Source organism: Nerophis ophidion, linkage group LG23 (genome assembly GCF_033978795.1).
Source record: "Nerophis ophidion isolate RoL-2023_Sa linkage group LG23, RoL_Noph_v1.0, whole genome shotgun sequence".
NCBI lineage: Eukaryota > Metazoa > Chordata > Actinopteri > Syngnathiformes > Syngnathidae > Nerophis > Nerophis ophidion.
Window position 1 is genome coordinate 30,340,669 of NC_084633.1, and position 9,902 is coordinate 30,350,570.

At 39.7% G+C, this 9,902-nt stretch overlaps 1 protein-coding gene across 1 annotated transcript; it reads left to right on the forward strand.

Moving 5' to 3' along the window:
- Positions 1 to 4,368: 4,368 nt before the first annotated feature.
- On the forward strand, positions 4,369 to 6,895 carry LOC133541046 (ferritin, middle subunit). Its single transcript, XM_061884093.1, has 4 exons — positions 4,369 to 4,656; positions 6,155 to 6,301; positions 6,363 to 6,488; positions 6,554 to 6,895. Exons 1-4 carry the CDS (start codon positions 4,555 to 4,557, stop codon positions 6,707 to 6,709), a joined length of 531 nt encoding a protein of 176 aa, XP_061740077.1. The 5' UTR covers positions 4,369 to 4,554; the 3' UTR covers positions 6,710 to 6,895.
- The last annotated feature ends 3,007 nt before the right edge of the window (positions 6,896 to 9,902 follow it).

The following is a 9,902-nucleotide window of genomic DNA, read 5'->3' on the forward strand; positions in this document are numbered from 1 at the left end:
GGTCATAGTTTGGGGACCCCTGGTCTAGAGTATCCGCCCCAATCCCAGAGTCATATTTTCATTTTTACCTCAAAAACAAAATTTGCAATGATTTGTGACTTTCTTATACTTTAATATGTTCACTGTTCAACATTTACAGTTGTGATCAAAATTATTTAACCCCCACACAATTTTGATGTTTTAGCAAGTTGGACATTTATTCCGTATTTTGTTTATAATCATATCAAATAAAGATGCATTAAATAGACAAATGCAACTTGAATTACAACATTTTGTAACATACCAAACAAAGTCATTTCTCTTAATATCTCATTGACAAAATGATTCAACCCCTTGAAGCTCATAACTCTTAAGAACAGAATTTGAACAAGGTATTTTCAATCAGGTGTTGAAAACACCTGTAGATGTGATTAGAACCATAACGAGCAACAATTAAACTGATTGAAAAAGACTGTGACGCTCAGCTTGTGGATGGTCAATGGTGTATTTGCAACATGGTGAAGTCCAGGGAGTGGTCAAAGCAGTAAAAAGAGGAGGTAATTTCTCTTCATAAGAAAGGATATGGATATAAGAAAATAGCAAAGACATTACACATTCCAAGAGACACAGTGGAAACACTACCTGGGCGTGGTAGAAAGAGGATGCTGTGTGCAACTGCTGTCCGGTATTTGAAGCGTACAGTGGTGAAAACCCCCCGGGTAACAGCTGAGGAACTACAACAGGACATTGCAGAGGGGGGAATGCAGGTTTCGTCCCAGACAATAAGGCGCGCACTACGAGATGAAGGCCTCCATGCCAGAACTCTCAGGCGCACCGCACTTCTGACTACCAGCCACAAGAAAAATAGACTCCAGTATGCCAAAAATCATCTGGACAAACCCCAAAGGTTTTGGGAAACTGTTCTATGGAGTGATGAGACAAAACTGGAACTCTTTGGGCCTATGAATCAACATTATGTCTGGAGGAGAAAAAATGAAACTTACAAAAAGAAGAAAACCTTGCCTACTGTTAAGCATGGTGGGGGGTCAATCATGCTCTGGGACTGTTTCTCTGCCTCAGGTACCGGGAATCTCCAGCGAGTTCAAGGCATTATGAATTCTATTTCCTAGCAGGATATATTAGCTGCAAATGTCATGAAGTCAGTGACGAAGCTGAGGCTTGGGAGACGTTGGACCTTCCAACAGGACAACGATCCCAAGCATACCTCCAAATCAACATCCAAATCAACATCAGAGTGGTTGCAGAAGAAGGGCTGGAAGACTCTGGATTGGCCTTCACAGTCGCCAGACCTAAATCCTATAGAAAACCTGTGGTGGGACTTGAAGAAGGCAGTTGCAGCACGCAAGCCCAAGAATATGAATGAACTGGAGGCCTTTGCCCAAGAGAAATGGGTTAAAATACCTGTAGATCGTTGCAAGAAGCTTGTGTCCTGTTATGTATCACGTTTGAAGGATGTCATTACTGCCAAAGGGTGGTCTACTAAGTACTAAAGATGCATGTAACTAGGGGGTTGAATCATTTTGTCAATGAGATATTAAGAAAAATGTCCTTTTTTGGTATTTTGTAAAATACAGTATTACAATTGAAGTTGCATTTGTCTATTTGACACATCTTTATTTGATATGACTATAAACAAAATACGGAATAAATGTCCAACTTGCTAAAACACCAAAATTGTGTGGGAGTTGAATCATTTTGATCACAACTGTAGGTCAGGGGTTCTTACAGTGACCTAGGGCCCACTCAAATAATAACAATCTTACTCTTAATTGTAATCATTTTCAATAATCCAACCTACATACAGTTTGCAACCTTGTCAAGTAATATGGACCTATGTTTTTATCACAAAAAATATGATTTAACACATAAACCTCAGGTTTAACTCAGACTGATTAGAAAAAAAAATTCTACCCAAGTACGCTGCATAAGAAAGGACTCATAAAGTGATTATGAATATTATTACATACAATTTTGTTGTGTTAAAATAAATTAATTCAAATTAAATTAATAGTAACATGTTTTTTTAAATAAGCTGTCCAAAAATTAAATTGCAAATTAAAATACCGCTTTAGTCGTAATGTTTGCGCTTAAGAAACTTCTTTATGACTGTAGTTCAAGACTTCTTCTGTTTTTTTACATTGTAATTACTGCCACAAGTGGTTGGAAATGTGTACTACAACTGAGTTCTGCTGCGGCCCATAACAGAGTAACCAATATTTTTTGCGGTCCTCCAAAACCCCTAATCTATGTGATTTTACCAGAGTTGGGGTAAAAAAACGGTTTAGTTGTTGCCTTTTCTTTGTTAACCTTACCATATTTAGTTTTAGGAATGACTATTAGTTATAGAATACAGTATTTGAACAGTGAAATATATGTAAGTACGAAATAAAAAGGTAAAGAGTCGATCTCAGTAAATGCGACCATTTAGCAGCCTTTTATAATGTGCTTTTGTTTTGTCAGATGTGTAAGACACTGAGATATACAATCATTACATGACAACACAGTATAGTAATTCCCCGGGAGTTGTGTGCAGAACTGAATAATAACAAAGAAAGGGAAAATAACACTCTTATCATCATTTTCATTGCACAATTCCACCCTGAAGTGCACATGTATTGTGCAATGAGGTCAACTTCCTGTCAGACACCTCCATGGTCACAAGACTCCCTCCCTTTTGTAACGCATGACAGTGCAAAAAAACAGGAAGCTTTACAGGATGCCTTTTTTTTAAAAAAAGCTGAGTCACCACAATGACACAGCAAAATCCTCTTGTTGATACAAGAATTTGTGAAGGAGTGAGTCACTTTTTTTTGCCAAAAAACAAAACAAAACTGTGCAGTCAGGATACAAGGCACCACTACACTGTTGAGTAACTGTGACTCAGCAAAACTTAAGGTAATATATTTTATTGTTATGTTAAAAAATGTCTAATAAGTCAATTACATAGAAGAGCAAGACAACTAATGAATGTGGATATGTAGCTTTGTTTCATTTTGCAACCAGGATGTAAGACTAAATAATGCACATAAGATAAGTGAAGATCCATCCATCCATCCATTTACTACCGCTTGTCCCTTTTGGGCTCGCGGGGGGTGCTGGAGCCTATCTCAGCTGCATTAATAGTAAAATGTTAACAGAAGTGCACAATTCATAGCCGGTGGATAAAAACTAAGCAGGGATAAAGGAAATGTGTTGAAAATAATATACAGTACTAATAAGCAAACGAGAGTCTAAAAATATTAAACTGTAAAACGTAGGCAATGTTAAGTAAAATGTAATAAATGGTAGAAGAATTGGGATACATAAATATATTTCATGGTTAATTAAGATTGATCATTACATAACCTTAATACTAACTGCTGAAAAATAACCACAAAACTAATGTAACCATGTATTTGAACACCACAACAGAAGAAACACAAATACTACAATGTTGTACTCTAAAAATTAATACAAAATCAGACAGTTAATTCAACAGGAACAATTGATTGATTGATTCATTCATTGATTGATTGAAACTTTTATTAGGAAATTGCACAGTACAGTACATATTCCGTACAATTGACCACTAAATGGTAACATGTAACGAATATGTTTTTCAACTTATTTAAGTCCTGCGATGAGGTAGCGACTTGTCCAGGGTGTACCCGGCCTTCCGCCCGATTGTAGCTGAGATAGGCACCAGCGCCCCCCGCGACCCCAAAGGGAATAAGCGGAAGAAAATGGATGAATGGATGGATGACCACCAAATGGTAACACTAGAATAAGTTTTTCAACTTATTTAAGTCCTACGATGAGGTGGAGACTTGTCCAGGGTGTACGCCGCCTTCCGCCCGATTGTAGCTGAGAAGCTGAGATAGGCACCAGCGCCCCCCGCGACCCTAAAGGGAATAAGCGGTAGGAAAAATGGATGGATGTAACTTATTTAAGTTGGGTTCCACATAAATTAATTCATGGTATAAGAACTTCAGCACATTTTTAAAATAATGATTTTTATATACTATATTTTTTCAATGCCAATTCGAATATGTTAGTTCGCCAAAAAGTGTCCTCAATAAAGCTGCGTTATTGAGTAATGCACATGTCAGTGGTGACGTATTTTTGAGACAATATTGCTTGATTCCCACCATGGTGTTTGAATGATCAGATCTTTGCAGTGTTGTATTTTGTCTTTGTTTACAGGTACATAAACAGTAAGTGCAGGGAAAGAATGACGCAATACGTTGTGACCAGTCCATGGTCACATGATCAGAACGCACCAATTAAAACGCTTGGCTTCTATCGGCGTCACGTGCTCTAAGACATGTGATTGGTGGAAATCTGCTGAATAGGAGTCACGAGGTCTTACAGAGAGGTATAAATACCGCTCGGTACCACCTCTAAGTTCAGAATTGGAGAGAAGGTTCTTGCTTCAACAGTGTTTGAACGGAACTTCTGTCGGCCTATCTGCTTCCAAAGCGACACGTCGTTGCCTTCACTCTTCCAAATAACTCCACGCAAAGCTCTATTTTTCTACCTTATTTTTTGCAAGAAAAGACGAACCCGCCAGCCAAAATGGAGTCTCAAGTGCGCCAGAACTACCACCGCGAATGCGAGGCCGCCATTAACCGAATGGTCAACATGGAGCTGTTCGCTTCCTACAATTACACTTCCATGGTAAGCAAAACTGGATTTTGAATGTACTGTAAATCGCGTATGGAGAAAAACTGCTATGATAAAGTCTCCTTGTTGGTGTTCATTAGGATTGTTGTCTCAACTGGCGCACTTATACACTTACAGCTAGTATTTGAGTAGTAAGTGCGTTCACATGTGCCCACTCGATGCGGTGTTACTATAAGCAAGCATAAAGTAGTCCTAGTTCAATACCATCGTTAGTCAATTACCGGAAATGACTATCTTTTTATTTTACAGTTTTTTTTTACATAATATATTATGGTTTAAAGGCCTACTGAGATGAGATGTTCTTATTTAAATGGGGATAGCAGGTCCATTCTGTGTCATACTTGATCATTTCGTGATATTGCCATATTTTTGCTGAAAGGATTTAGTAGAGAACATCGACAAAAAAGTTCACAACTTTTGGTCGCTAACAGAAAAGCCGTGCCTTTACCGGAAGTCGCAGATGATGATGTCATATGTTGAAGGTTCCTCACATTATTTTTAATGGGAGCCTCCAACAAAAAGCTATTCGGGCTGAGAAAACTACAATATCCCCATTAATTTGAGCGAGGATGAAAGATTTGTTTAAGGATATTGATAGCAACGACTAGAAAAAAAAAGCCTTTGCATTGGGACGGATTCAGATGTTTATAGACACATTTACAAGGATAATTCTGGGAAATCCCTTATCTTTCTATTGTGTTGCTAGTGTTTTAGTGAGTGTAATATTACCTGATAGTCGGAAGGGTGTATCCACGGGTGTGTTGACGCTAGTGTCTGATGGAAGTCGACTTACAGCTGTACGGACGGCACAAGCTCAGCTGAACTCCGTTAAGTGGTGACTTTTTACCACAATATTCTCACCGAAAACTGCTGGTTGACAAGTGGTCAGGATACATATTCGCTTGACCGCTCTGATCCATAGTAAAGTTTCACCTTCGGGAATTTTAAACAAGGAATCACCGTGTTTTTGTGGCTAAAGGCTAAAGCTTCCCAACTCCATCTTTCTACTTTGACTTCTCCATTGAACAAATTGCAAAAGGTTCAGCAACACAGATGTCCAAAATACTGTGTAATTATGCGGTTAAAGCAGACGACTTTTAGCTGTGTGCGCAGCGCTAATATTTCCTAACAGTCCGTGACGTCACGCGTACACGTCAGCCTTCTGCAACGTTTTCAACAGGATACTTGGCGGGAAATTTAAAATCGCAATTTAGTAAACTAAAAAGCCCGTGTTGCAATGTTTATTTCATCATTGATATATGAACTATCAGACTGTGGTCGGTAGTATAGGGTTTCAGCAGGCCTTTAACTGCACACTGAGTGCAACATCCTGGTACTGACGGCAGTGCAATTCAGCCATCATCTGGGTACTGACTGCTGTGCTTTCCACCATATCATGACAGTTAAAAAATGCTGTCATGCTTAGATTGTGTTACATGATAATCAAATGTAACGGTCAAAGTGCCATCATTTATTCTACTCTTCTACCTAGGCATTTTACTTCTCCCGAGATGACGTGGCCCTTCCAGGCTTTGCTCATTTCTTTAAAGAAAATAGTGAGGAGGAGAGAGAGCATGCTGACAAGCTGCTGTCCTTTCAAAACAACAGGGGTGGGCGCATCTTCCTCCAGGACATCAAGGTGAGCAAATGCTTTTAGTACTACTCAGCTCATGCGTGCTAACAATAGTGTCTTTCTGTAGAAACCAGAGCGTGATGAGTGGGGGAGTGGGCTTGAGGCCATGCAGTGTGCCCTGCAGTTGGAGAAAAATGTCAACCAAGCTCTGCTGGAACTGCATAAACTGGCCTCTGACCACGCGGACCCTCATGTAAGCGTTTAGTTTTACGGTTTCCTTACCTGCCACTAAACTGGTTTCTGTTACTTTGTCCACAGCTGTGCGACTTCCTTGAAACCCATTACCTGAACGAGCAAGTGGAAGCGATCAAGAAGTTGGGCGACTACATCAGCAACCTGTCTCGCATGGATGCTCAGAACAACAAGATGGCAGAGTACTTGTTTGACAAGCACTCTCTGGGGGGCAAGAGCTAAATATCTTTGAAAGGCCTTTACACTTAAAACAAGCCTCAACATGTTCTTTTCCCACTTCAACTGATTGATATAATTTCATATCTAATCTGGTTTAACGTCGCAAAGAATATTGACACTTTAAATTTATAAAAGCCAGTGATTACATTTGAGTAGAAAAGCTGTTCTAAATAAACCTTTTGAGCTGGATTATGATGTACTGTGTTTATTTGCATATGTTCATCCAAATGTCTGAACATAACATTTAAGGCCACAATATTCGCTCGATTTTTCTCTTTTGCATTTGGCCTAAGTGAGTTTCCATCATACTTGTCAACCTTGAGACCTCCAAATTTTGGGAGGTGGGGGGTGGTTAAGAGGGGAGGAGTATATTTACATCTACAACTCACCAACTCTAGTATATGTATGAAATACTTGACTTTCAGTGAATTCTATATGTATTTAATTACATTGAATTTCAGACGGCACCTATCAAATACAAAGTAATCAGTTATTCTAACTGTACTGTGCTTGCTGGTTACTAAAAAAAAAAAACTTACCTTTTCACTATTTGAGTCACCTTTGTTCTGTCACTTGCAGTCAGATGTGCAACACATAAATCGTTGGCCAATCAAAAAGCAACCCCATAATGCTATAGCCAACATTCACCAGGAGGTGACGACAGACAACATAGAATCTATTACAGACGCAAGTTGCCATGGCTGTAACTTCCTCATTCTTCTGCTTCGTCTCCTTGTGTGTGCAGTTTATTAAAATCCGTAGATGTAACGTGATTGGGCAGGCAAGCTGTTAATATAGTTGGAAAGTAGATGTGAAAACAGGCTGTCCCCACTCAGGTCAGTATGGAGCTGGAGGGTGTGTCCTCCTGCTCCGCTGAATTTCGGGAGAAGATTTCTTCCGGGAGAATTTCGGGAGTCTCCCGGAAAATCCGGGAGGGTTGGCAAGTATGGTTTCCATGCCCAATTGTGGTGTAGAAACATGAGTTAATAAATGCACCAAAATACATTAATTTTTTAAGGCCTTCTCGATAAAATTGTGATTGAAACTGTTCTAATAGTACTGCTGAAGCTCAACAATGCTTACTCCAAAAAAAAGTAGAGTCAGTATGGTGACCAGTCATTTCCAAATCATGTTAGTGTTGGATCAAAGTTAATGCGTAAGACATTTGAATTTGGACAAATTGCAAGTCCATATTGATACAAAATTTAGACTACATCCTGAAGTCCTTTGACTTGAAACAAAAGTGTAATTTAAACCATAGTGAAAAAAACAGATGGTGGGAGAAATGTTTGTCTTATGCATGATGCAATATGTATTGCTAACTTTTTTTGATGGGTTTTCCTTTTATATACATAATATTGTTGAAGTGGCGGCTGGTTGCATCAGTTGTGCTATTTTAATGTCCTTTGTTTTAAGTTTCCATCTTTTCACCTTATTTGTGGACTTTTTTTATCTGCACTGCACGACATAGTTTCCTACTTGTGGGGAAAAATGAAGTCTTATTCTAAACATTTTTAACATGGTGTAACTACAAGCCTATCAGAATAGCTGTCCCGTGTTTCACCACAGAGGGCGCTGTCACTACTCGATCGGTACCGGAAAATATGATCACTCCACTTACGCGGGAAGAGTACGTCACTTCCTGGACTTGCAATTTTTATGATAGAGCCTTGCGACATTATGTTCAGTGATATTTGAATGTTTTGTTTTGTTTAAAAAATTTTTGCTTGATTGGGAGTGAATGTGAATACGAATATAAACCTGAACAAGGGGTGGATTAAAAAAAAAAGTCGCATTCTCAACCACGTTCACCCTTCTGTCATTGCAACGAAAGACGCACGGGGGCGCAACTGTCTTAAAAGGTTTGTTTAATAAATCTTGACTTTCTTTTATATGTTGATTTTGTGTTGGACAAGGATCTTACTGTAACTTTAATATATATATGCAACCTAAAAATGTAGATTTTTAAATGATCATCACTGTGAATTGATTTAAATAAAGTAGTAAAAACAAATATTTATTCGCCTGTAGGGCTGCTGAGCCCATCGTTCATGTTTTTGTACAGTTTTAAAATAAATATTGTATATTTAAGTTGAGTTTGTTTCGCATGTAACGTTTTATATGACCTTGTTATACATCCATCCATCTTCTTCCGCTTATCCGAGGTCGGGTAGCGGGGGCAGCAGCCTAAGCAGGGAAGCCCAGACTTTCCTCTCCCCAGCCATTTTGTCCAGCTCTTCCCGGGGGATCCCGAGGCGTTCCCAGGCCAGCAGGGAGACATAGTCTTCCCAACGTGTCCTGGGTCTTTCCTGTGGCCTCCTACCGTTTGGACGTGCCCTAAACACCTCCCTAGGGAGGCGTTCGGGTGGCATCCTGACCAAATGCCCTAACCACCTCATCTGGCTTCTCTCGATGTGGAGGAGCAGCGGCTTTACTTTGAGCTCCTCTCGGATGGCAGAGCTTCTCACCCTATCTCTAAGGGAGAGCCCCGGCGGAGGAAACTCATTTCGGCCGCTTGTACTCATGATCTTGTCCTTCCGGCCATGACCTAAAGCTCATGACCATAGGTGATAAAGATTAAAAAATAAAAACCACGGAAACCGTGACACAAACTTAATTGCCGTAAAACAAGTTGACGGAAGTGACGTAGCCGTCGCATATGCATGGACTGATCGTGTCTTCTGATACCAATCGAGTAGTGACAAGCGCCCCCAGAAACAGAAATCCCCCTTTTTGTCCAACTTCATTGGTGCCTCATTAGTAATAAAGCAGGGGTTCTAAACCTTTTTGACATTAGGGCCTAACCTTACCACTACGGAGGGGTTCGGGACCCACTCAAATATTAACACTAAATTAGTATCCTACACATAGGTTGATTGGCAGCACGAAATTGGCCCTAGTGTGTGAATGTTGTCTGTCTATCTGTGTTGGCCTAGCAATGATGTGGCGACTTGTGCAGGGTGTATGCGGGCTTCCGCCTGAATATAGCTCAGATAGACTCCAGCACCCCCCGCGAACCTGAAAGGGACAAGCGGTAGAAAATGGATGGATGAATGGATAGTATCTTACTCTTGAATTTAATCATATTCATTAATTATATCTAACCTACGCACAGTTTAGTTTACAACCCTGTCAAATGATATGAAAGCATGTGTTAATCACAAATATTATTATCAAGGCTTAGGTCAGGCTGATT